This window comes from Pteronotus mesoamericanus, unplaced genomic scaffold, assembly GCF_021234165.1.
Source record: "Pteronotus mesoamericanus isolate MK-2021 breed Mesoamerican mustached bat unplaced genomic scaffold, CSHL_Meso_final contig_164, whole genome shotgun sequence".
NCBI classification, from domain to species: domain Eukaryota; kingdom Metazoa; phylum Chordata; class Mammalia; order Chiroptera; family Mormoopidae; genus Pteronotus; species Pteronotus mesoamericanus.
The window spans coordinates 30,676,864-30,703,641 of NW_026555065.1; the positions used below are offsets into that span (position 1 = coordinate 30,676,864).

At 48.2% G+C, this 26,778-nt stretch overlaps 2 protein-coding genes across 2 annotated transcripts; one reads left to right on the top strand and one right to left on the bottom strand.

Moving 5' to 3' along the window:
• The first annotated feature begins 265 nt into the window (after positions 1-265).
• NUTM1 (NUT midline carcinoma family member 1) lies at positions 266-11,310 on the top strand. Its single transcript, XM_054564139.1, is given in 8 exon segments — positions 266-335; positions 1,475-1,579; positions 3,233-3,941; positions 5,979-6,107; positions 7,520-7,659; positions 8,156-8,439; positions 8,690-8,806; positions 9,131-11,310. Coding segments are annotated over 8 exon segments (3,492 nt in total). The 3' UTR covers positions 11,069-11,310.
• LPCAT4 (lysophosphatidylcholine acyltransferase 4) lies at positions 11,310-19,634 on the bottom strand. The gene is made up of 14 exons (XM_054565633.1): positions 19,403-19,634; positions 17,988-18,130; positions 17,428-17,648; positions 16,928-17,040; positions 16,748-16,808; positions 16,404-16,462; positions 16,176-16,210; positions 15,586-15,640; positions 15,369-15,451; positions 14,993-15,118; positions 14,510-14,642; positions 13,268-13,366; positions 12,765-12,921; positions 11,310-12,479 (listed from the first exon to the last, which is right to left on the bottom strand). Exons 1-14 carry the CDS (start codon positions 19,514-19,516, stop codon positions 12,325-12,327), a joined length of 1,554 nt encoding a protein of 517 aa, XP_054421608.1. The 5' UTR covers positions 19,517-19,634; the 3' UTR covers positions 11,310-12,324.
• Between the last annotated feature and the right edge of the window lie 7,144 nt (positions 19,635-26,778).

The window sequence follows — 26,778 nt, forward strand, 5'->3', positions numbered from 1 at the left end:
GAACATTAGTGAATAGAATGGGTCTTTATCGCAAGATGCACATCCATTACCAGGCCGGTGGGTTTCTAGTGCTTGGAAAAACAAAGGGCTCCAGGATTCAGAGCCCCTTTACCTTAGGGAAGAAAGAAAGTTTTTTTTCCTCCCCTCTTTTACATCCGGTTCCCTCGCCCTATTTCAAAGTATTGGCGGTAAAGAGTGCATGACGGGTATCCAATATTCTGTACACCAAAGACAGCGTGCAGTTATGTTAGGAAACCGGTGAAGTATGTTTTAGTGGTCGAACCAAGATTCAAACTCAGGTCTCTACCACAAATTCAGCGCTCTTTCTTGTAGTGGTGAGTAACTAATAATAGCATACTAAGATCTATCTCCTAGGGGTATTTCGAATATTTTAAAGGACGGAGAGATTCTTCTTGTAAGACTCTAGTTTAAAGAAATGAAAATTGGAACTCAGGTAACATTACAAAGATGATTGTTGCAGTATTATTTATAATCGCAAAAACATTGCAACATATATTAGTTTTATAACCAGAAAAACCTGAAAGCTCTTTTAAAAAAAAAGAAAAATATAAATGTAAAGATACAGACATATTTACTTGTAGTGCCTGAAATAGCTCTGCAAGGATTCACAAGAAACAATATTGGTTCCCTTGGGACAAAAAACTCGGGTTCCAGAAGAAAGTGGTGGGAGGGAGACTGTGGTGTACTATTTTGCATACTTTTACTTTGAAACAACACTATTGTAGTAACTCATTAAAAAATTAAAATTTTCGAACAAACCTTTTCAACAACAAAAATAATTTAACAGATAAAAAGGACTTTTTGGTCTTGATATTGTAGGCTAAATGCCAGTTTTTGGTAGTGTGGGGCTTTTCAGTCAAGGTTTAAGGCTGAGCCTTCTGTGGACTGCAGAGCTGATGGTAGTGGACTGTTTGGGAACTACATACCGATCAGCTTTCCAAGGAAATGATATGCATACAGCAACCAAATGTTCTGGATCTTTCGAGACAATCCTAATTTCAGATATTCCATTCCCTGGATAGTTAAGTACACATACTATGTGTTCTGAGTTTGGTTCAGAAAACATAGTCAACATTGACTTAAATCTAGGGTCTACCACAACCTGCTGTTAATAGGAAGTCATTTACAGAACTGGGTGGGATTGAATGGCACAAAATTAAATATATTGAGGAAGAATTGTATAGGGAATGGAGATGTAAAACTATAATGTTGGGAATCTAAGAAAGAATTTACAAATTGCCCTAAAGAGGTACACAGCAATTGTGTTGCCATGCTCTGGTTTGTTGGGAATGCCTGGTTAGTGACAATTTACCAGCCCCTTGTGGAATATCTTCCTACCCCCACCTCACATTCCCCTCTCCCCTCCCCCACTGCAGAATGCCTTGAGTCCTAGATTCTAGTTCTGTTTTGATCTGATCTTTACCCTGCCCTCCTTGGATCCCTGTGTATCTAGTGGAGCCAGGTTTCTTTCTGGGTCCTGGACCTGACTTTCTCATTCTGGAGGCTTCCAAACAGCCACGGTTGGTGCCCAACCCTGAGAGGATGACTTCAGATGGAGGTAAGTCTACAGGTGGCAGGGAGGGTCCTTGGAAATTCAAATTTGACACTACCTGGGAATGAGCACTTTGCTCTAACCTAGAGGAATGTGAGAGTACTAGACACCACCAAAAGCATCACACTTGGGGCGGCAGGGAAAGGAAATTGTACCATTAAGACTGGGGTTTGGGGAAGGAAGAGAGCCTCCTGGGAGGTGGATCAAAGCACCTTAGAAGAGAGTACTGAGGCATAGATAGAGAAGGGATGGCAATTAGCCTCTAGAAGAGGGACCCCTTCAACATGTTTTTGTGTGGCGGAGACAGGAGCGTGTGTGGTATATGTGGCACAGAGTTGGTTCAAGGGGAAGGCCCAAGTTCCTGTATCTTCTTTAGGTAATTGGAGCTTGATTCAGAATTTTGTGGTGAGAGAACTGAGCTGGGGCCACTCTCAATGTATGGGGGTGTGTGGAGTTGGGTGAGGTGGAGGCCTTTGCTGGAAAAGCTGTTCAGTGGGGTTATCTGCTGCCTAATCTATGGAGAAATGTCCTCCTGAAAGCTAGCTTGGAAGGTGCTCTAAGTGCCTCTGCCCAGAGTCTCACGGCTCCTTCCAGCCCCACAGATGGTTTCTCAGTCCAGGGAGTAGTTTTTGTTGATTCCCCCAGGGCCAAGGGAGGTCGGTCCTTGCTGTCAGGATGAGAGCCAGGGCTTCCCTGAGAAGCTCTCAATTTTTCTACCTTTTGTGGAACTTGGCCCTTCAGACCCATTTCACTCTGTCTGAACTCCTGACCCACCCTATGGTTGAGATGATGAGTTTACTCATATTCCCTGTCTTCTTCAAGGTCAGGGAGCAGAAGCTGAGTGTCGTTAGTATGTAAGGAGGATTCTTTATAAGGAGGATGAGAGTAGCATGAAATTAGGCAGATGATCTATTATTATTATTATAAAAAGTCCTAGGAGACACATGTCCTGATTCAGTAATTAAGTAATGTTTTATGTATTTGTCTTTGGTCTTTTTGAGCTCACACAGCTCTTCCTTAGCAGGTACTGTGTTTTTGACTTCATTGTCAGTGCCTTGTTCTCGGTGGATCCTACATTTTTGATAGCAACTCTAAGCAGAAAGACCATAGATAGTCTGCATCGCTAAATTTTGACATGTACAGCAGCTATGTAAGGCTCTGGACAACTCCCATCCCACACTGCCCCACCCTCACCCGTTTCCTGGCCCTTATCTCTAGTCATTCCAAGCTATTATATAACAAGATTTCTGAGAACCAAACATTTAATCCACATCCCCCTCCTGGGAACAGTGCTTCTGTGAGTGGTGGCTGGGACCACAGAGCAGCTGAAAGCAGCATTCAGGTGGTTTAAATGTGTTTGGAATGTGCTGGAATAAGAGACATACCTATATTCTGAATGGGCTGTGTTATGGAGTATGAGCTCTTGAGGCCAAGGGTCATTGCAACTTCTCTAGCGCAATAATTTTCAACTGGGAGTAAGGGACATCAGAATCACTTGAGGGACATTTGCAAACTACGCAAGGTCCCCCTCCGTGTGCCATTCCTCACCTGTTGAGAATCAGAGCTCTGATTCTTCAAGGACTAAGGTGGAACTCTGATAACCTAGTTTCTGGTCTGCTTTTCTCCTACTGCATTCCCTCTTTTTCTTTGTCTCAACAGCATCTCCATTGCCTGTACCAGATACAACCTTGAAACCTGGCACTGCGCTGTCTCCTTTCACTACACTTCCCATTCCCCCATGCGCTCCTGGCCCACCAGACCAGCCACCCTGGGAGCTGCCTCCACAGCCCCCCTTGCCTTCAGTTTTACCCCCAGGCAACCCTCTGATGCTCTCTGCTTTCCCTAATCCATTGTTGGTGACAGGAGATGGGGGCCCTGGCCACAGCGGAGCTGAAGCCAGCAAGGTCATTGTCAAAGTCAAGAAAGAAGGAGGGGCAGCTGAGTCCTCTCAAATTCATAACTTTATCCTTACTCAGACTGCCCACAATTGGATTGCCTCAGGTGCACCCTGTGGGGGCCCTGAAGGTCCATCCCCTCAATTTGTGACAGCCTCTAACATGAAGACCCTTCTGCCCACTGAGGCTGTTGGGGTGAGCCAGGAGGGCCCCCCAAGCCTTCCTGCTCAGGCTCCACCACCAGCTGCCCACCTGGTCCCCATTGTGTCTCCGGAAAAGGCTTGGCCAGGGCCACATGGAGCAACCGGAGAAGGAGGCCTGGCAGCAGCCCAGTCCAAGCCGGCACTGGGTGACCTCTCCTATACCTCCAAGGGTGTTTATGAGAACTTCCGTCGCTGGCAGCGCTACAAAGCCTTGGCTCGGAGGCACTTATCCCAAAGTCCTGATGCAGAAGCTCTTTCCTGCTTTCTTATGTAAGTGGCGAGACCCGAGATTAATTATCCTAGGGCGTTTAATTAAGGAAGGCTTTGGGATGGCCAAACGAGGTTAAGCTAGGTAGGAATACTTGAGGGCAAGTCATGAGGATGGAGAGGCTAAGAGTACATAAAGCATGATGATAGTGGTGATGATGATGATGATGATGATAAGATTCTTTACCCACTTCCCAGTTTGTAACAAGCCTTCACGTGTCTTTACTCAAGTGATGCTCATCATCCTTGAGTCCAGGCCAGCGTTTTTATGGTAATCTTCATTTATAGATAACAAGGCTGAAGCTCAGAGAGGTTTCCTGTCACAGAGTGGAGAAATTATCGCAACGGAGGTCTCTAACACCAAGTTCCAGGGTCCTCTGGTTCTATTTTAACACCTTCAGACATTGAGTTGAGCTGTCCAAACCTGCCAGGATTAGGAGTTCTGGGCCCTGTCCCATTCCAATGTGTGTGTGGGAAGGGGGAGAGTGTGGGGCCAGGCAAAGGGCCTTCTGAGTGTCCTCTCCAACCACCCCTTATTTTATTCAGTGGAATTCAAGTTGAAATGGGGAGGTGGTAGAGCTTGCTTAGTGGTGAGAGTCTAGGCTCCACAGCTTCCTGGATTTGTGATCCTGAGCTTGACACTTCATATCTTTGCCCTCATTTTTCTCATCTAGAAAGGAGATAATTATGCCTACGACCTCAGAGAGTTGCTGAGAAGATGAAATGGGTTAATATATGTGAAGTGCTTAGCAGAGCATCAGGCACAGAGTGCTTCACTAAGTGGTAGCTCTTGTTGTTGTTATTATTATTATAAAAAGGCAATCTAGAAGAGAAAAAGAACTCACAAAAGGCCAAATCTTTTGCTTAAGAGTATGAGTGGCTGCTTAACCAAGAAGCCAGGGTCATGGGCTGTCTCTTGTGTTTATGAAACAGAATCATTGGCCATCTGGGCAATTTTCTCTTTTTTCCAGTCAGACCTGTTGCCTCTCTCCACCACACTGTACCCTCAACATTTTGTGTAAACCACTACATAACACACACCATATTTTACTGGATTAAAAAAGAAAAGACATACATTTTGTTCCTCCAGGGACTGACTCTTAAAGGAATCTTCCTTTCCAGTCTGGCCCTGGAGTGAATAAATCAAGACCTTCCCCACATAATTAAGTACGTATAGATCATCTTGCCTATTCCCTGCTTTTTTTCAGAAAGTTCTGTGTTTTCTTTTGGCTACTGGTGGGCTGAATTTCTAACTCTTGAGCCAGTGCTGCTTTTGGTCCTGACCTATTCCTGCTGGCCACACTCAGGGCCCCTAGACAGGGTCTCCCCAAAAGTGCAGTCCAGACCCTCTGCAAGAGTTACCTGGGAAGTTGGTAAAATGCTCTCAGGTCTGGACTCCTGGGGCTCTGCCACCCCTGTTTATAACAAGCTTCTCCAGGTACTCCTAGGTACAATAATGCTTGGGGACTCATTTGAAGCAGGCAAAAATGAATCACAAATAACTTAGAGTATTAACATTTGACTGTCTGAGAGGGGTATCCTGGAGGCAAAACAAACAAACAAACAAAAAACCCCAAACCCACTTAAAAACCCACAAATAAAAACACCACACAGCCTTTGGCTAGAGACTCATTTGGGTCAGTGAGTGTGCCTTTTTCAAAACGCAAGAGGCTTTCGGGCAGGGTTAGGCCTACTTTACAGTGAAACCCATTAATTTAATAACATGAGTGCTTTCTTCTGAATGTTTGGTTAAGGAAAACATTGTGAGAATTAAGGTGGTTGATTTAAAAAGATTAGGAGAATCATGTTTGATTTTGTGTGAGATTTGTAAATTTCAGCGGGAAGAAAGGCTAGGATGGCCAATGCATGGATGGGAGACTGGGGGGGTCTGGAAGCCCAATCAGAAGTGGGACATGTTGGAGAGTGAGCGGCACGTTAGATTTGATGAGGGGCTTGGGTGTGTGTCTTAGGATGGTGTTGGGACAGGTGGATGGTGGGGGCCCCACTTGTAGACTGCGACTGACCCAGTGGGGCTTTCAGCCCAGTGCTTCGTTCCCTGGCCCGGCTGAAGCCCAATATGACCCTGGAAGAGGGACTGCCAAGGGCCGTGCAGGAGTGGGATCGCACCAGCAACTTCGACCGCATGATCTTTTATGAGATGGCAGAAAAGTGAGTCTGGGAAACCCTCATTCTCCTGCTGGGGGGCTGTGTGGCTGGGAGGGTGGGGGGCAGGTAAGAGAGGCTCAAGTCTGGGTGTATGGGTGATTATTAAAAGGGATGCTAGGAGGCAGGGCGTGGACTGGGATTGGGTCTCCTGGATCCTCGTTGCTCCTTCTACCACTTTGACTCTTGTGAGTTTTTGTGTCCTGTCTTCTCTTGGAAGCTCTTCCTTTTCCAGATTTTGAATTTTATATATAAGGGCCTTGATATTAAAACTCTTAGGTTGGGCCCTGGCTTGTGTGGCTCAGTGCATTGAATGCCAGCCTGTGAACCAAAAGATTGCCGGTTCGATTTCTGGTCAGGGCACATTGCCTGGGTTGTGGGCCAAGTTGTCAGCTGGGGGCATGTGAGAGACAACCGATGCATGTTTCTCTGGCACATCAATGTGTCTCTCCCTCTTTTTCTCCCTCCCTTCCCTCCTCTCTAAAAATAAATACATAAGACCTAAAACAAAACAAAACAAAACAAAAACCCCAAAAAGTCTTAGGTTGGGACTGAGGATCAATCAGTGTAAAAGTTCCATGCTAAAAGGATCTAGCAATGAGCAGGTAAGCCCTGGTGGACAGGCGCTTCACTATCTCATTGGCCAGGTAGCCAAGTGTCTATTGATGTAGACCTTGGGACCACCCTTCCTCTGGCAATAGTGGCACAGGAATTGGCTACTCCTGTTATCCCAGGAACGGGCTGGTTCTTGAAGGTGTTGGTCAGGGGAAGCCAGGGTCCTGAATGCCCACAGTGGTCTCTTGGCTTATACCTGCTGTTTCTCCTTGATAATCTTCTTGATTAAAATAACTCAAAGGAAAATGATGACCCCTTTCCTCCACACTTAGCTTCCACTTTCTCCCAACAAATCTGGACCCGAACCCCCTATATTTAGCCTTCCGAAGCCCAGTCACAGCCTCAGACTCCTGGATCTCAGCACTGCCTCCTGGTGGGAACTGCCTTGAATTGCAACCCCAGGCCCTGCTTCAGGATTTCAGCCATGTTATGGTTGTAGGTAGAGACATCAGGCCATGAGGAGGGGCCTGCTTGTGAGATCCCACCAGGCTGTGGTGTAGGCCTGACTGAATTCAACAAGTCTGTATTCATTGCCACTCTCTACTCTTGGTGATGCTGCATGAGACAAGGCATAAAAAGAACGTGAGAGTCATGGCTCTGTCCTGGAAAAGCATATAAGCTCTACGTTGTTCATTTTCTTAACAACCTTCCTAAGTGACAACTGCAGGTAAGGGACTCCGGGGTGACCTTGTGAGGTTCCTTCAGAACTGGCACTCAGTTATCTGTGAGCAGCTCCCCCCTGGCGTCCGGATTCCTGATGGGCCAGGCCTCAGCACGGCCTGGGCCTTCTCCCCCCTCTGCAGGTTCATGGAGTTTGAGGCTGAGGAGGAAATGCAGAACCAGAGTACACAACTGATGAATGGCTCCCAGGGTCTGCCTCCTGCAGCCCCTCTGAAACCTGATCCTCCAGGGCCCCAGGCCCCTGAGGTTCGCCAGCAGCCAGGTAAGGCTCCCCAGCTCTATCAGAAGCCATACAGGAAAGGCCAAAAGGGAGGCATACAGAAACCAGTCATGGGTTGGGGAAGGCATTGCCTCTGCCACTTTCCATCTAGACAGTGACATTTGATGTTCCAAACAGGGGAAATGTAGGAGGCTGGATTCTCAGGTTCCCTTTGTCCCAAACAAGGTGTTGATCTTTGCCAAAGTAAACCAACAACTGATACTTTCTCACTGAGGCTGCAAGTGCAGCCCGTAATTCCTTATCTGCTTAAGAAATGGAGGCTGGATCAGGGGACTTCTCAGATTTCAGGGGTTCCAAGATTCCTTATACAGTGATTCTCTCTCGGACCCTCCAGCTCCTCAGTCTTTTCCCATGGCTGGTACTTTTCCGGGTGGCCTGATCCAGCCTGGAACCATTTCAGTGTTCTCCCATGGAGTTGGGAGGCAGAAGCTGTAGTCTCTGTGCCACCTCCCATTTCCCCTTTTCATCTCTTCCCTAGCGTACATTCCCAAGAAGGCGACCTCCAAGGCACGGACTCCCCGCCAGCGGCAGCGCAAAGCCCAGAGGCCTCCAGTTCCTCAGGCACCCAAGGAGATCCCACCAGAAGCTGTGAAAGAGTATGCTGACATCATGGAAGGGCTGGTGGGGAGTCACCTGGCCACTGCGGAGTCAGATGGAAGACAGGAAGAGGAAGAGCAGCCGCAGGAGGAAGGGATGTATCCAGATCCTGATCTTCTGAGCTACATCGAAGAGCTGTGTTCTCAGGAGGTCTTTGTCTCCAAGGTAGGATGGGCCTGGATGTCTGGTTTCTAGTAGATCCTGGGGTGAGAACTCCAGGGAACCACTAGAAACTAGGCTCTGTTCTGAACTGAGAAATGTGTGTGCATGTTATGTATGTACATGTGTGAATGTGTGTAGCTGGTGGTGGTCGTAGTTTATAACAACTTGGGGGAGGGCCTTATGGCTTCTCTAGAACCTCTTGGCTCACAAGTTACCTCCTGTCAGACTCATCACTTTTCCTTCTCTTGACTAGGTGGAGGCCGTCATTCACCCTCAATTTCTGGCAGATCTTTTGTCCCCAGAACAGCAGAGGGACCCCTTGGCCTTAATGGAGGAACTAGAGCAAGAAGAAGAACTTAGTCTTGCCCAGGTAATCCTGAGGAGTAGGGAATATCAGAACAAGAAGCTTGCATAATTTTAGCTAATCCTACACTGTCTTGGATGGTATGACTCCTGGAGATGAACAGCTTCAGGATTGGGCTTCAAGTACTGAACAGCAGGGAAGGGACTATGGACATGCAGGAAAAGGGAAGTGTAAGAGCTCAGAGTGTGGCAATAAGGCCCAAAATGCGGTTAAGAGCTATGGTATGTCTTTAATACTGTCACTTAAGCCACTGCTTGCATTTTCTTCCCTGACTCAGCCACCCCTCCCCACAACCATGTATAGCATGCTATTTGTCCATTCTCTTTCCAGCTGGTCCAGAAGCGACTCCTGGCCTTGGAGGAGGAAGAGGGTGCAGAGGGTCCGCCGAGTTGCAGCGGAGCTCATCTGGACTCAAGTCCTTCTGTTTCTGATGAGGATGAAGATGGGGGTGGGCGGCGTCGGCCCTCACCTGGGCTTCAGGTGGTTGGGGGCACTGTTTGCCTTGGGAAGGCTGCTTCTCCAGGAAGGCAGGCAAGAACAGTGCATGGTGGGCAGGAACAGGCCCTAGATGTACCGAGGAGGATGTGCAGGGATGGGAACAACCTGCCATCCCCCAGCAGCTGGGACTTCCACATAGAACTTGCAGCTCCACAGGGAATTAGAGGGCCCTTAGATACAGAGAGAAGAGGGCCTGGGAAGGTTACGAACCAGATATCCCCACATCAGGATGACTACCTAGGAGGGGCTGGGTCCTCTGGGCACTCCCTGGTGGCTGATGGGACTTGTGAGGCTCTGTCCCTTTGCTGGCAGGAAGGCTCCCAGCTCGAGATAGTTCCCAGTTTGGATGTTGCACTTGTGGAGCTGGCTCCTCTGCAAGGACAGGGGTTAGAAAAGCAGGTCCTGGCGTTGCAGACAGAACAGGCAGGGGGTCTTGGAGTGCTGGCTCAAGGCAAGGAGCTGTTAGCAGTGCCCCAGGAAGGCTCTTCAGGAGTCATGTGGGGAGATGACAGAGGTCCTCCTATGGTTCAGAGTTATGAGCAGAGCTTTTCCCCTAGAACAGCTGAGGGCAAGGATGAGGATGGGGCCTCTTTTAGTCCAGGACTTTGGCTCAGCGGTGAGATGGATGCCATAGGCTTAGAGTTGCCCTTACAAATTGAGGAGGTGATGGAGAACTTCCATGATGGGGAATGTGTCCCTGAGGACCAGGGAGGCTGCTTGGCACTGGGTTCCAGAAGCAACATTTCTCTGGGTCCTGGAGAAACCACAGCAGCTGGGGATGTGGGGAGCAGTGCAATTCCCTGTGGAGGCACAGATGCTACAGCTGCCTTAGAAAGGAGAAATTATAGCCTGGCCTCGAGGCTTAAAGAACAGAGTCCTGAGACTATACAGGATCCCAGTGATCTGTGGGCTGAAGGTTGTCCCCCGTTGCTGGAAAGCAGCATTGATGCCTCCACACTGGTTTCCAAAGAAACCCTCCTGCCTGCTTGTCAAGGCAGTATCTTTATCTTGGGGACCCAGGATGCCTCCCCTTTCCCTGAAGCCAGTCAGGAGGCAGGGAACAGAGGCAGTTCCATTCCTCTGTTGGAAACCACAGGTCACAGCAACATACTAGATGTTAGTGATGGCTGTGGCCTGCAGTTAGCGGCCAGGGAAGACACCTGCCCACTAAATTTTAATTCCTATGACCCCCAACGAGAGGGCAAGGAGGACATTGATTTGTTGAATCCTAAAAACGTTGCTTCCTTACCAGGGACTCGAGAGTCTTATGCATACAGGGCCCCCAAATCAACATCTCCCAGGAGCCTTGGGAGAACTTCCCGTCGATGGAGAACCAGGGATGCCTTAGTTCCAAAAGCCTCTCCAGTTAGTGAAACGTGTGGTTCAACAGGTAGGGCCAAAAAAAAGGAGGATGAGGAACTCTCTAGTGTTGCATACCTCTTGGCCTCTAAACTGAGCCTGTCACCAAAGCAGACTTCTCTCAGTCCTCACCCTGCCTCAGGCTTGTCCCCCACAGGAGGTCAGGGGGTCCAGAGAGCATCCCGCTCCCTCTCTCCTGAGGCAAGAGGCCCCGGCCCATCTCCATATCCTGTTGCCAAGTCTAGGAAGCGAGCTCTAGTTGCAGGTCCAGTCCCTGCTGAACAGGGGCCCCAACTGGGAGCTGAACTTTCAGTCTCTGGGGAGAAACCCCCGGCTCGACCCTCACAGCCTCGAAAAAGGCGGCGTGATAGTTTGGGCACAGGCAGAAGGAAGAAACGCCGTCGTAACTAGTAGGGAGCAGGACCTTCCTATCCCTCCTGCCAGTTACTGCAGCCCAGGCCCCTTGAATAGATTTCACTCTGGCTGCACACAAACCAAACACTTGTGCTCTGTTCTATGTTTTGCAGTTCTGCTGAAGTGCTTAGTGTGGGGAGGGAGGTCACACCAGCTAGGTTGGACGTGGTGTCCTGGTGGGAGGTGAGGATGAAGTGCCTTTGGAAGGAGTTGTATGGGGAAAAAATGAATAAAAGACTTTTTTGTTGTTGGAAAATACTCTCAATGTGCTAATTTTTATTCACTTCTTGGCTCCTAGTGGGGTAAGATGCTGTAAAGAAAGGAGGTGGGTGGCCTTGGATTCTATAGATTGACACTTTTCCGGCCTTTAGCCTTATTTAGGTTCCCTGATAAGCCCCAGCGAGACTTCATCCCTCCTCTCATCAAGGGCCAGGACTTGGTTTTGGGAGGGCTTCTCTGGACACCCTGTCATTCTGTCTCCCTTTAAAAGTCTATATGGAAAGAGGCTCCCCTCCCTTTAAAAAAAAAGAAACAAACAAACCACCTGGAACAGGTATCTAATTTTCTAAATCTAATTTTCCATAATTATGCCTAGACACAGCACCTTTCTTTAGGAGGGACCTTGTTTTCTTCTTTGAAGAGAGACTGAAGGGACTTCAAATGTCCCCAATTCATCCCATGGCAGAAGAACCCTCCTGTGTGGTTGGTCTGAGCTGCCGAGAGGAGACATCACTCTCAGTAGGATTAAAAAATATGGAATGGTAGTTTAGCTATTTTTTAATCGCTAATGAGGACAGAACAAGAGGGAATAGGTTGAAAAGAGGTTCATGAGTAAGCCTGTTAAAATGTGCATAACTAGGGCATAACAACAGGAGGAACAGGCCCCGAAGACTGCCGGACCTCCGTGCAGAAAAGCACCCTGTCCAGCCAGAGGTGAGGAGGATCCTCCGGCCGAGGGGACTGGCCTTGGGAACCTTCAGGACTGTTCCACGGGCAGCTGACAACCACTAATCCCTTTCCTTCCCAGCTAATGATACCATCAATGTGACTGAGCTTCATATTTTTTAAATAGATATAGATATATATTTATATATAAAATAGTTTCTTACAAAAAACCCCAAACAAACGAAAATGGAAATCAACTTGAAAACAGTAACAGAAAAGCAGGAGCAGAGAGGGCTTGAGGCCCAGGGCCGGCCCCTGGTGCTGCCCTGAGTCTGCGGGCTGGATGCTAGCGGGGGATGTCGAGGCGCTCAGTCGCCCTTATGCTTGGGCGTGTGCACAGTCCCATTGGCCAGGGCAGTGGGGCTGCCTGGGGATGAGGCATTTGGTGTCTGGGAGGGGCGCAGGTAGGTGCTGAAGAGCTTCCTGTGGATCGGGTCACAGAGGGAGAAGTCCTGGAACTGACCTGGACAGATGAGAGTGAGACGGGGAAAGGTAAAACAATGTAAGGAGGGAAAGTGGGCGCCCAGCAGTTTTCTCAGAAACGGTATGTCTTGTCCACCTCATCTCTGCTTCACTTCTCAAATCCAAGTTTATGTCCTTTCTGCCTTCCTACGCAGTTCCTCCCATTCTCCCCTCTCAGAGGTTCTGGTCCCTGGCACTGAGGACCGGCCGCCAGCCCTCGTTCCCTCCCAGTCCAGTGCTGAAGGTGCCCTGACTGCCCACGTGGGCTGAGAAGGCAGTGACTCACAGAGGGAGAGGCCTTGGTGGGGTCCTGCCTGGCACAGGTCGGCATGCAGGGTCTCGGCAGCAGGGCGGGGCGACCCCAGCAGCAGGTGCAGGATGGTGCTGAAGCCGTCTTTGTACAGTAAGCGGCTGGGCCCCTCTGCTTGCTCCTCGGCAAACAGCTGGGAGAGAAGGAGACATAATCAAGCCCTCTCCTCAAGCTATCGGCCCACACTCTCCTGGAAGGCCTGCCCAACTGGCTCTTCCTCTTCCAACAATGCAAAGCACAGGCCCTCCCTGCCCCTCTGGGTCCTTTCTGCAGGAGAATTCTAACTTCAGAGTTGCTGCCCTCTTTCTGCCCCCTGCATGTCTCAAAATAGACACTGGGGCTCTGCAGCTCACAGTGTGGCACTGGGGTGGAGAGCAAGCACCTACTATTTAGAAACTATTGGTAACAGTACACCACACGGGCTTCTGGGTGGGGTGCACAGAGCCACCATGCTGCCTCTCTCCCCAACCCCCTGCTACCTCAAAGGCCAGGCGTGTCAGCTCCTCTAGGCCTGTGTCCCCATCCAGAGCTGCCAATGCAAGGGCCACATCTCGGGAGTCCACCAAACCGTTGGCATCCTGGAGTGTGAAAGAGAAACCAGGGCGATGTGGGGACCAACCCGGCATCCTCCATCTTGCTCTGGACTTTGGCTCCTCCCTCTTCTGAGCAGGCTCGGGGGTGACTCCTATGTCCACTTCTCTCTGAACCCGGAGTCCTAAACTCTCCAGGATCCCTGATAGTTCTCTCAGATCATGGAGCTATCCCCCTAAGTCACCTGGTGACAAAGCTCTCCTATAAAGGGATCTCATAGCAATGTTAGGGAATCCCTCAGAAATGCTGAAGTTACCAGTTAAGTGCCTGACCTATCATGCAGGGCATTCCTGGCGTCCAGGCTGGAAAAACTGGTTCTCTCCTGACTCATCCTATGTGGAAGAACTTGTCTTACAGACTAAAAGGGGGCCACTGGCATAATTTCTTAGAAAAAGTCCAAGAAGTCTGCCTGTCACCTCTATGGAGGAACCATGGCATTTGGGCTTGGGTTCTGTTTTGCTTCAGGATTAAGTGGGGAAGTTTCTTGCAGGGACACCTGGTCACTCTCTGTCCCTTCAGAGGATGGTGAGAGCCACAATCTGCATCTTAGATCGAAAAAACTGCTCCCTGGGACCACTGGTGGTTGTTCATAAACATTAAGAATCTTCTGGGACAATCTTATTATAATTTGACAGGAAATTAGGTTGGCCAAGGTTTTTGAGAAAGTTCAGGAACTCCCCAGAGAAGTTACAGGGTATTTTAAAAATCTGCAAATACCTCTGTGTCTCAGACTCTTAACCTTCTAACCTGTCCAGCGTTGTTTCCTCCATGTCGCCTTCCCGTCTAACCTCCATGACTCTTTTCTGAAACCCTCGCACTGTGCCCCCACAAGGTCACGTGATCCCTCATCTCTGCCAATCTCTAAAGTGGCTTAGGAAATTTATGGACCTCACCGACCGATTATTTCTCCATTGTTCCACCCGCAATGATTAAAACATTGCTCTGTGATGTACTGGATACTCTATAAAAAAAAATGCACTCCCCAGGAGACCTCAGAAGTTGGCCATCTGACAACAGCCGTTGGAATATCCAGCCCAGACTCCAAACTGGCCATCTAATGCTACTGACACGGCCACTCAGATACCATCCTTAAATGCTGAGCTCTGCATTCTTCATCCCAGGTCCTTTACCTTCTGGAAGTAGCTAAAGGCACTAGCCACGGACGGAGGGTCAGAGAGCTGTAGCTGCCTGGCAAACTCTTCCTGGTTGATCATTCGACTCCGGCCTGGCTCTGACCCAGCGTCCACATAGCCAAGGGACAGCCTACAATGGAATTGTTGAAGACAGAGAGCTGACTCAGTTTCTTTCTGGGCACATCACCCAGCATGACCTTGGCTCCAGCCCCAAGGGTTTTCCAGTGTAGGTACATCTGGTGTTTTTCTAAGATATATTCTGACTCAGTCCCTTGAGAGCCATTCTTACTTTATTCATTAGAGTAATTCCATATCTTTCCCCTTCCCCCCCCTCCTTCCTTTTCCTCTATTATCTCTTAAAAAATTCTACTTTTCCACTTTTTTTAAAGACTTTCCTTCCTCCTTCCCACTCTCCGTTTTCTTCTTTTTTTTCTGTCTATACATGACACGGACCATTCGCTTCCCTTCAAGGTCACTTACCCAGCCTTGCGAAGAATCTTTCCCAGTTCCCAGAGTTGCGGTTCCAATGCTACCTTCAGCCGGCCCACCACGATCACGGGCAAGCTTCCTACAAACTCACACTCTGTCGCTGGAATGCCCAGGGCCCTACAGGATGAAGGAGGGATGGAATGGAGGGGGAATGAGGCAGAAGAATCTTCTGAGGGTCCATTATTGACAGACTTGCTGACTAGGGAGAGGACCTTAGGCCGCTTTAACTCCCCTCCACCGCAGTGTCAGCTGTCCGACAGCCCTTCCCACTGCCCCATCTTTCCCCCCAAACCTCAGCCCTCCACCTGTTCCTGTGGTCCCTTTGCCCTGTATATCTGCCCCAGGAAATACTTCGTGGAACACTCACTGTGCCATAACCCTCTGGACATTGTTGGCATAGAGGGTGGGGTCCCTGCTCTCCTCTGGGCTGGGGTGGTACACAGGAAGGAACTGAAACACACACACACACACACACTTCTCACCACGACTTCAAAGCCAGGGTGACCACTCCCACCCTCTTCTCCCAAAGAAAGCTTCAGGGGTCAGCAGATGTCCACTCTCCCACCCCACCATGGGGGTCATACCTCCACATCCACGATGCTACAGGGCTGAGAGGCTGTGAGCCAGAGGACTTTGAGTCTAAAAGAAGAGAGACTTCAGGTGCTCACTAATCTCTCACTTTGAGCTCCTCCCACCCGGAAAACTGATATAAAAATGAACTCTCAGTCATAAAGTCAGCTGGGTAAATATGCAATTGGGAGAGAGAGAAGGGCCAGAAAGATGGGAGGAAAAGTGAGAAGCTTTGCGAGGATGTGTCAGAGGAAGAACGGCATGTGAGAAGAGGTCTGGGTAACTGGGAAAAGGGCAAGAGGCAAGCCTGATGGTGGTGGTTCTCAGTAAGAGACGACTAAGTGAGGAAAACCACTTAGGAACAGGGAAGAACTGTAAAAGGAGCTATAATCACAACAGGAATGATTAGGTGGGACAGGTTGGAGCACTTTCAGATCACACTGGGAGATCAGAACGAAACAGTAGGAAATAGACATCTCCTCCTCTAGAGTTCTCTTGTTCAAAAATGAAGGGCTGTTGGTCTTGTTTAGAGATTGGAAGATGGGTCGGGAATTCTCTGATGAACCCTGCTCTCCACCCTCGACCCAGGACCACCAGAACTCACACTCCAGGGCCCCTCCAAGCCCAGCTGGTGGTGTCCTATGGGAGAAAAACAGGTGAAGGGGGAAATGCATTACTTTTCTTCCATGGAACCGGCCAATCCTCTTTGAGCAGAGGTCCTAATCTGCCCTGGCCCCACCCCCACATGCATGTCCCATCATGGCACTAACAGTTTTCACCCATTAGGATGAATTCATGCTCCCTTTCCCCCTTCTCTTGGACTAAGACTCACCAGACTGTTGGGGTAGCGGATGAGGACGGGCTGCACAGGAACCCCTGCGATGAAGGCTCCTAAATCCCATTTCCACCCCCACCCCCCCGGCAGAGGTTAGTACATGGAGGTAGCTAAAGGGCATGAAGTGTAGGAGTCTAGGACAGCTCTCAAATGAGGTCTAGCCTTGCTCTGTCTCATGTATAATTTTCTCTTTGACTTCTCGAGACTTTTCAGTGTCAGCTAGGCGGTTTCTTATCTTCCATTCCCCCCGCCCCCACACTTCTTGGGTTATTCCAGAGTCCCCCTTGAAATCTGAGGTTCCTTTTTCCTACAGCTCTACCACCCACTATTGTTTCATTCACCTGGTTTGAATTTAAGCAAAGCCTTCTTATTGGAACAGGTGCCCTCAGGAAAGAAGAGTACCTGGGGAAAAAAACCCAAGGGAGCAGGATGAGGTAGGGTATAAGAGGAGGAGAGAGGAAAGAGAAGCCTCTTTAGGAGCACATCAAAGGCGAGGAGAGAGTCTTAATGCCCTTACCCACCTGGGGCCACTTGCCTCCTGAGGTAGCCCGCCTTCGGACTTCCTCCACCACTCTGCGCCGTGAGGCCGGGTCATGCCGGGATACGAGGATGGCTTGGTTGAAGCGAAGAAGGGCTGGGGTCCAGGAAGGATACAAGGAGTCACTTGGTTCCTACCAGGGGGGCATTAACACCCGCAGCCGCCCCTCCTTCAACAGTAGGAGATGCTTCTCAGTTATTATCTCCTTGCCCGGGGATCCTCCTTCTATTGTATGTTGTCCTCTTATGAAACTGATGAGAGCTCCCTCCAATACCCTCTCTAAGCCCCAGCCCTCAGAGTCTCAGAGGTGGGTTCACAAATGGTGTTAATTTGCATTTCACTGGCCCATATCAGTCAATCTCTTTTAACATCTACCCCCAACCTTGAGCTCAGTTCTTCTCTCCGGAGAATGCCCATCTGATTCCTGTCTTTTTTGTCCATAGTTTTCCATTTCTCCCCTTCACCTCTTTTAAACTCTCTCACCTCCAATGACAGGCACGGAAAGGTTCTCAGCTCGGGACACAACCTTGGGCAGGTCACAGGGCAGAAGAACAATGGGGTCAAAGAAGGTAGAGTGGGGGGCGGCAACAAGGACAGGGGCTTGGAGGCGAGAGGCCCGCTGGCCCCGAACACGAATCCGGAGGAAGCCCAGGAGGAAAAAGAGCAGGCGGCTGAGGCCCAGCACCCCGTTGTGGCACACAGTCCTGCAGGGCAAGGGGAGGCGTCAGTGCAGGTGGAGAGCCAGGGAGTCTGATTCTCACTCATGCCCCCAGGCTTAGGCACCTGGAGAACAAGTGCCCTTTTGTCCTCTATTACTCTGGCTAAGGGGATGGAAGTCTGTGGCTGCTTTGGGACATAGCAGGGCACATCACTTAATGCTGAGGTCCTGGCTATCAGGTCTGAGCCTGGCTGACTCATCTCACCTTGCCAGGTTGGGTACCATAGCTTCAGAACCCTCCCTCCTTTTCTCAAAGAGGGAGCAGAATAAACAGCAACAGACAGAAGTGAGAAGTAGGGGGTCTGGGGGCTGATTCCTCACTTACTTCCTCCATCCAGTAAGTGGCTCCTGAAGCTGCTCCTCAGAAAGACCAGCTACTTGCAGCCAGGCAAAGGGCCAGAGGAGAAAGAGGACGATAAAGGCCAGAAGCACTCGGATGGGGGCCAGTAGTGCCCCTAGCAGGCAGAACTGCAGAGGGTGGAAGAGAATGCCACTTTAGGGCTGCGAGATGCTCCCTGCTCCCTCCATGTCTTTCCCTTTCCCACAGGATGGACCCAGGAGCAGAGAGCCCCCACCCACTGTAGATAGGGAGACAGGTGGTATGGGAACAGGAGACTGAGCTGGCATCCAAGGTGGAAGATATCGAGAACAAGTAGACTAAAGATTAATAGGATCAGGGGCCTCATTTTCTTATCTTTCAGTTGGTTCCTATCCCACCTATAAAATCGAGTGTCCTAAAATGCATCTAAAACTTGGAGAGGCTGTTAAGCGTATTTAATGATAACCCATGCGAACCGCTCAGCAGTGTTTTCTGCGCAGTAGGCTAGAGATAGTTCCTTCTCACCCACGTTCCATTCCATAAATAGCTCCCAGGTCCAACAGAAACCAGAATGGTTCTTTCCACTTTGGGCCTGGGAGGCAGAGGCTTGGAACACACAGAAATCCACTTTTCAGGCCGCAGGCTTTCCTCTAGGTCTGCCCAACAGCACTCACCTAGTACCGTGGCGGTGGGGGAAGAGAAGAGTTTAGCCCTACTCCGAAGCATAGGGGTTGCCTGGAGCCAGGGTGACTCCAAAGGCTGCTCAGGGGAGAGTGCAAGTAAACAAACCGAGCCCCAGTAGCTCGCCTCAGGAGAGGTAATGGCAGCAGAAACCTAGGACACTCACCACACCACTCATCAGTTTCTCTAGGCTGGTGCGACCCTGCACTTCCTGTGGCCAACCCCCTTCCAACCTCCCCCCTCACCAGGAGGTGCTGCAGTGCAGGGCTGGCGGGGAAGAGGGGAGTGGAAAGAGGGGGCGTTGGAAGGGCACAGGGGCGCAGACTCCGGGCCCAGAAACCCACTTCCTTTCATTCAGAGCCTCGGAGAAACATTCAGTACGCCCCTGCCCCCACCCCCGGCTTTCCGTAGCCTTCAGCTCCATCCTAGCCCAAGGGCCTCCGCAAGATGTAATTCGCCTTATCCAGTTCCTCCATCTCTGCCACCCTTCACTCCACGGCAGTCCTCCATCCTCACCTAGCCAATTCTTCCACACCTTGGAGCTTGCCTATCGCCCAAGCCTGCGTCCTCTCCAGGAACTCCCAGATCATTCCTCCCACTCGTCCCCCACGTGCGCACCCCCGGACTCCCATCCCGCAAGCCTCCTTTCTGGACCCCCACCCTTATTTTTGCCAGGGCTCTAAAGGGCCTCCTTTTCCTATCCTCAGGGGTCATTCCGACGTCACTCGTCCACACCTTACCTTAATCCTCTGGAGGCGGGAGAGGTGTAGCTCATGCACGAACGGGTTGGGGGGCGCTGAGGATGCGGAGGTGGGTTCCAGGGGGACCCAGTCCCCCGGACTTCCCTGGCTCATAGCGGCGGGAGAAGATGGGAGGGAGGGCGCCCCGGCCGCTGCTCCCGGCCCTGCTCTGCAGAGCAGCAGCTGCGGCAGCAGCGGCGCGGCGGCCTCGCTCCGGCCCCAGCCCCGCCTGATGCCGGGCGCCGAGGGGCGGGGAGCAGGCGACGCGACCCGGCCTGCGTTGTCAGGGAGCCGGCCGAGGGGCGGGGCTTCCAACGCCCCGGCGCCCAGGGTCCGTGGTGCCTGCCGCTGCGCCCGCAGCCCCTCCGGCCATTGTTAACAGGCGGCCGGATGCTGGGGCGCGGCGCCCGCCTGGGGAATGTCCTGGAGCCTGGCCCTCCGGGCGTTTCTTTCCGACGATCCGGCCGTTGCCTCCCTGCGGGATTCCGGCTGGGAGCGGGTTTGGGGCTTCGAGGTGGCGCAGAGCCAAGATAGCCCTCCCACCGGGCTCGCGCGTCGAGGTCACCCTGCGGGCACAGACTAGGGTGGGGTCCTATGGCTGATGGGAATGGAAGGGCGGGTGCTCTGTGCGCGGAGGCCGGCAGCTGCGGGGCGAGGCGGGTTCCAGCTCTCGCTCCCGGGTGCTGCTACCCCTCGGAGGCCGACCACCTTGCCTTCCTGTTAGAGGCGTTGTCATCGCTCGTGCACTTGAGGAGCTCGCGCCCCCTGGCGGTCGCGGTGTGCCTCACATCTCTGCCTTCGATCCCTGGCAGCACTAGGCAGGGTTGATTGCTCCGGTGTAAGAGGACTCCTTGAATCCACCAGTCGCCTGCCACTCTCAAGACGCTGGGCCACATGCTTCCCACTAGCCGACAAGCCAGGGTTGGGGGTGGCAGTGGGAACCAGGAAAGCTGGGATGACTCCAGAGACAAACCTAGGTTTTCCTTTAGTGTCTCTTGTATTCCTGTCTGTCTCCTTTGTATGAATGAGGACAAATACCCTTCACCCCGAAACTACAAACTATACTAGAAAAGTCATAAACTAGACAGCCACTGGTTGTCAGGTGACGGTGAGAGGGAATTGGGTGGCCTTTGAGACCCACAGCCAGTGGAAAGAAGCTGTCTTCGGTTCACCTTGTTTTATTTCTGTCTTCTGCAACCGTTAATCAACACTTCATGAGCGTAGTGAGGACAATAGCAGATCAGTGGGCAGCTGCACCGAGTACCATTAATCTTTTGTTGGAAGGAGAATTAGGCAAAACCCAGAAGTCATTCTGCTTCCCTCCAGACCTCCTTAACCGCCCCATAATTGACCCACTTACACTCCTGTGTATGTCCTTAGGAAGAAAGCAGTCAACATTCTTGGAGAAATAAAAGGATATCCTACTCAGTATTTATTTCTTCAAGATTTTTAGAGAAAATTCCATAGTTCTCTCTTTCCTGTTTTTAAATTATTAGTAATTTCCAGCTTTGATATATTGACATATAACAAATAAGTTTAAGGGGTACAAATGATGATTAGATATAAGATATATCTTTTACCTACAATTTATGGGAAGGCAGGTTACTGTATTCTTGGGTTTTCCAAGGTAGTTTCAATAGTTTAATAATTTTTAAAAATTAAGGCAATTCATTAAATGCATAATGACACATAATTTGCTTTTTATGTCTTGAATATTTTACATAAATTATCTAAAACCATACCAAGGGGAGATATTAAACTTAGGACTCAAACCCATATAGTAATAATAATTATATGCAAATTACTATGTTATTAAATTATGGATAACCACATACTATGAATATATAGAGAAAGTTTTTCTTTTTTTTATCCTCACCTGAGGATATGCCCATTGATTCTAAAGAGAGAGGAGGAGGGAGGGAGGAAGAGAGAGGGAGAGAGAAACATCAGTGGGAGAGAGGAACATCAATCAATCAATGTTCCGGTTGATGGAACAAAGTCCCAGTGGAGATGGAACCTGCAGCCTAGGAGTGTGCCCTGACCAGGGATCAAACTCACAACCTTTTGGTGTACGGGACGATGCTCCAACTAACTGAGCCATCTGGCCAGGGCTAGAGAATGTTTTGATACTAACTTCTAATTCTTTCTCTCTCTCGTCCTGATAAAAATCAAGAGTATGTCTTGTGTGGGTTTCTATTCCATCATTTTTTTGGTTCATCTTTCATGTCTCTTGCAATGTTCTTGCTTCTTGCTACCCTCTACCAGGTTGTAACTTCATTCTCAGATTTCTTATTGATTGCAGAGCAATCTAAGTCTTTGTGGCACATTCTTAATATTTTAAATGTCTTCATTAACTTTTGCTAAAATGTGCTATTAGCTGTTTATTACCATGGACCAGTTTCTTTGTTTTTGCCTCCCTACTTGCCTTTTTCTAATTTAGAGGCTCTAGTATAATTCATTCTGCCAGTGCTGATGGGCCAGAGGTTTCATACGTTTTGTCTCCTTTGTAGAGTAACTTCGGATTTGTAGTGGACTTGTTGGTTTTTTTCTCCCCTTTCCTCCTTAACAGAATTTTGATTTAGTTCTGGTATGTAGCTGCTCCCACACCCATTTGCCTCAGGGACATCCAGGTTGGATGGAACCCATCTGAGGTAACCCTTTTCTCCTGCTCAGAGACTGATTTGGAATGGATGTGTGACTCTGGACAGTGAGACACGAAGGAAAATCTGCCAAGGAGCTTCTGGAAAATTCCCTTACTTTTCATGAGGATGCCTTACAAATTAACACTTTCTTTTTATCCTCTGGATGTTTCTGAATGTAACACCTATGGCTGCTGGAGCCATTTTGCAACTACCCTGAGGATCAGCTATCACTAGGATAGCAGAGTGGTGAGATGCGAAGAGTCTGGATCTTTAATGACAGAATTGAGCCTCTGAACAGACGAATTTGAAGTCTGAAGTCCTTCCGGACTTCTTGTTATATGAGAAAAATAAATTTTCTTGCCCATTAAACCAGTTTGAGTCAGAGATTTCCTTATGTGCAAAAACCCACTGTGTAAGATTTCTATTGCCATGTAACAAATTGCCATACAATTAGCAGTTCAAAACAGCCTACATTTATGATCACAGTTTCTCTAGGTCAGAAGTCTAGGCAGAGCTTAGTTAGGTCCTCTGCTCAGGGTCTCACAAGACTAAAATCAAAGTGTTGCCAGGGCCATGTTCTTTTCTGGTGGTTTGAGTAGGGAAGGATCTGCTTCCGAGTCTTCTTAGTTGTTGGCAGAATTCATGGCAGCTTGATTCTTAGCCAGCGCCAGGGAGTGTGGCTGCTTTGAGTCTTTGACATCAACGTTCTCTTTTAAAGGCCTCACCTGATTAGGTCAGGCCCACCAGGGTAATAATGCTTTTGATGAACTCAAAGTCAACTAATTAGGGACTAAGGATCTTAACTGTATCTGAAAATACTGGTCACCTTTGCCATGTGATTATGTAGGTGATATCACCTTTGCCACATTCTGTTGTTAGAAGCAAGTCAAGGGGAGAAAATTACACATAGGCATGCGCACTAAGGAGGCAGGAGGCACAAGGCCGCCCTAGAGTGTGTCCACTATAGACACTCACTGATTCAGGGTTCAGGATGAAGATTGTTTCCCCACTGTGGAGATTTATACTTATTTTTCATGGGTAAAATTAAATTCTCTTGTTCAGAGTTTATTGTTTAACCATTTTCACACTCACAATGACATGAGCAATACTGAAATGCAGATAGAAACAAGTGGTCCTAGAGTATAACAAAGGGAACAACTAAGTAGATCATGATATCTCTAGAGAGACTTCCTAAAGAGGGTCATTTGAATTAGATCTTGATGAAAAAGGAGTTCTAAAGAAGTCACAGAGGAACAAGTTCGACAGAAATAGGAGCACTTAGTCACAGATAAGAGAAAGTTAATGAGGGTAGGAATACACCCATGTGGTCAGGCTGCTGGAAGGATTATGATAGGAAATTAGGCTGAGGGAGAGATTGAGAGGTATTGTGCAAAACCTTTAAAGTATTCTATATAAGTTGTACTTCTTCCTACCTCTAGAAAAGAGTCTGTCAATCAAAAAGTCAATAAAAAATATGGCAGTGTTCTGTGGTAGTTTCATATACATCTGTATACTAATATGTATAGTCATACATATTGTGCTTATACAGGTAAGGTGAGTTCTAGTCTTTATTCAGCTTGCAGATAATGTTTCGTGTTTCTATGGATTTTCCAGACTCATTGGAATTACTCCATTCAGTAGTATACCTAGCATATTTGACCCCTGGGCGGGGCCCTTATGGTGGAATTGTGCTACTGTAAGAGAAGCCAAAGGGCTTGTTGTCTCTGGGACATGTGGACACACAGTGAGCGGCTACCATCTGCAAGCCAGGAAGAAAGCCCTCACTATAAATGGACCATGAGCTCACACTTTCAGCCTTCAGAATTGTGAGAAAATAAATTTTGATCTCTGGGGTCACCCATGGTATTTTGTTGTGGCAGCCTGAGCTAAGACACTGTCGCTATATTATCATTGTTTATCTCAAACGTACTGTTTAAACATAGGCATAGGGAGTACCCGAGGGGCTGGAGACAGGAAGGATGCAAGTTATCTGAAATGATTCCAGATGTTTGCAAAATTACGCTCTAAATGAGTGGGAATAGCTACTGAGTCTGTTTGTGTCTGGGGGCAACTGTATAACGGAGAATTCTTCAGTTAAATCCCATGCAAAATATGATGTTTACTAAAAGGCATGTACTAAAAATGTCCAATTTGAAGCTTAAATAAATGTTATTCAAAATCAAAAGTAACTAGAGCAATTGTTTGAAACTTGGACTCAGGTTTTTTTCTGAGAAGTGTTTTATCACCGACATTGTTTAGAATTGTTGGCACATAGTGATAATTAAATGCTGACTGATTTTTAGACAGTTTTATTATTGTTTTTATATTCTCTACAGACAATGCACACTCTTATTGTCTGCACCTGGGGCTCACCCCCTCCATCACCCTGCCTTTGGTATCCTGCTGACTCCATGATCTTTTAGGCGCATGGAAGCTACTGGTCTAGATTGGGAGACTAGGAAGATTTGGGGTTGACTTAATTTAAACATATTCACCCAGAGGCACCAGCCAGATCCAGGTGGCATTGTCTACTAGGACCTTAAAAATGAGGATCCGGGGCTTGGGATGGACATCAATGTTTTGGAGGGATCTGTGCATATGGTAGAGAAATCAAAATCAAGAGTGCGTTTTTCACATACTTTTGGGATCAGGTGTATTTTTATTTGTTTCAGAGATGCCTTAAGTCAGAAGGGAATTCTTCTGATAAACCATCATGTCTGTTTTTGATTTGACTAATAAATATTTACTGAGCAACATATATGTACCAGACACCATGCTAAGTGCTGGGAGTATACATATGTGGGTGACTTGGACATAATTTATTGTGGTTGTGAAACTTGAATTTCAGCTTCTTCATGCCATCTTATTCTTGAGTCAGGATTTATAGTGGACCATTTTTTAAAATCTCAGTAAGCAAGAAGATCATTTAATACCAAGCTAGGTTCTTTCTTGGGAGCCAATGGGTTGGACTGCTCTTCAGTAGGAATAGCATACCCTTGATGCCTTCATTCTAGGTTCACCAACAATGTCTTTGGAGAGATACAAGACTGGGGAAATAAAAATCACAAAATTTAACATATTCAAAAATATTCAAGATAGGATTGAAATGAGATAAAATGTTTTAAAAAGGGAGGTTATTGCATAAAGGCACATGTGAACAAGGGAGAAGGGGAGATTCCATCTCTGTGGTTCTGATGTACCACAGTGCTGAATGTACTATGCTTAATAAATGTTTTCTGGTGTTTGAGAGTCTTAGATTTTTTTTTTATCCTCACCTAAGGGCATTTTTTTTACTGCTCACTTGGGGATATTTTCTCACTGCTTTTAGAGAGAGAGGAAGGGAGAAAAAGAAACATCATGCAAGAGAAAAGCGTCGATTGGTTGCCTTCTTCATGTGCCCAGACTGGTGATTGAGCCCACAACCTGGGTATGTGCCCTGACCAGGAATGAAACTGTAACCTTTCGCTTATGGGACCATGCTCCAACCAACTGAGCCACACTGGACAGGGTGAGAGTCTTAATTTTTTTTAAAAAAGCAATTAACTGATGTAGATTCTTGGACATCCCCTGTTCCTTTGAGAGTCACCCAAGTCCCAAGTCCAGGGGCCTAGAATAGTGATCATATATCACTCTGTCTTAGTGACTGCTCTGAGATCTGCATTCACACTGAATTTGATGGAATACAGTGCCATTAACTAAAAGAATATCTTTCATATTTACAAAGATACCACTCCTGTCTGAGTGATTTCTTTTCCAACCTTGGTGTTAGATTTGCATTAATCCTTCCTGGGAATAATGGTATGAATCTGAGTTGCCAGAGTGAGAATAAAATAAACAGCCCTTATGTGGGAGCAAAAAAAAAAAACCAACCAACCAACCAACCAACAAACAAAACCAACCCCCCCCCCCCCAAAAAAAAACCCCACAACAACAACAAAAAACAAAAAACCAAAAACCAAAAAAAATTAAATGGCCTTGAATCTGGCACTACAGAATACTTCATGGGACTTCTTCGCTTGGGGCCCCCACCCACCCACCCTTCCCCTACACCCCCTGTCTCATGTTAGCTGCCTCTGCAGCCACTCCTTGCTACCACCTCTTTGTCCGGAGCCTCAGTGTTTCCTAGTAGCAACCAAAGAGTTCTGTTTCCTGCCTTCTTTTTCTTGAAGGAATACTATTTAAGTTTTGATAAAAGATCTAAGGACAAGTAATGAAGTATGGGAGAGAGCTAAGTTAGGAACTGTGAGTGGGATGGGGGAGGAGTGGTTTGGATGTGGCAGGATGTGCCCAGGGGCAAAGCAGAGCATGAGTTCAGGTATTAGTCATATGGCAGGGCCTACACAGTACCTGGGGGACAGTAAGTGCTTCATAATTGTTGGTTAAATGCAAAGTAATATTTATTGTTTTTTATACCATATTTCACAAAGTACTTTTGTTGGCTCACAATCAGAACACGTAAAATAGAACGTAAACAAGATCAAAGACTTAGAACCAGGGAAAATACAAGTAAAAATAAATAAGATATTATATTCAATAATCGATTAATTTATTTGACTTCCTTTTGTTAGTTATATTTTATTTTTTAGATATTTATTTATTTATTTATTTTTAGATCAAGGGGCAGGTAGAGAGAAACAGAGGGAGAGAAACATCGATGTATGAGACAAACATCAGTCAGTTGGCTCCTGACATGGGACCTGGCCCACAACCCAGGCCTGTGCCCTATCAAACCAG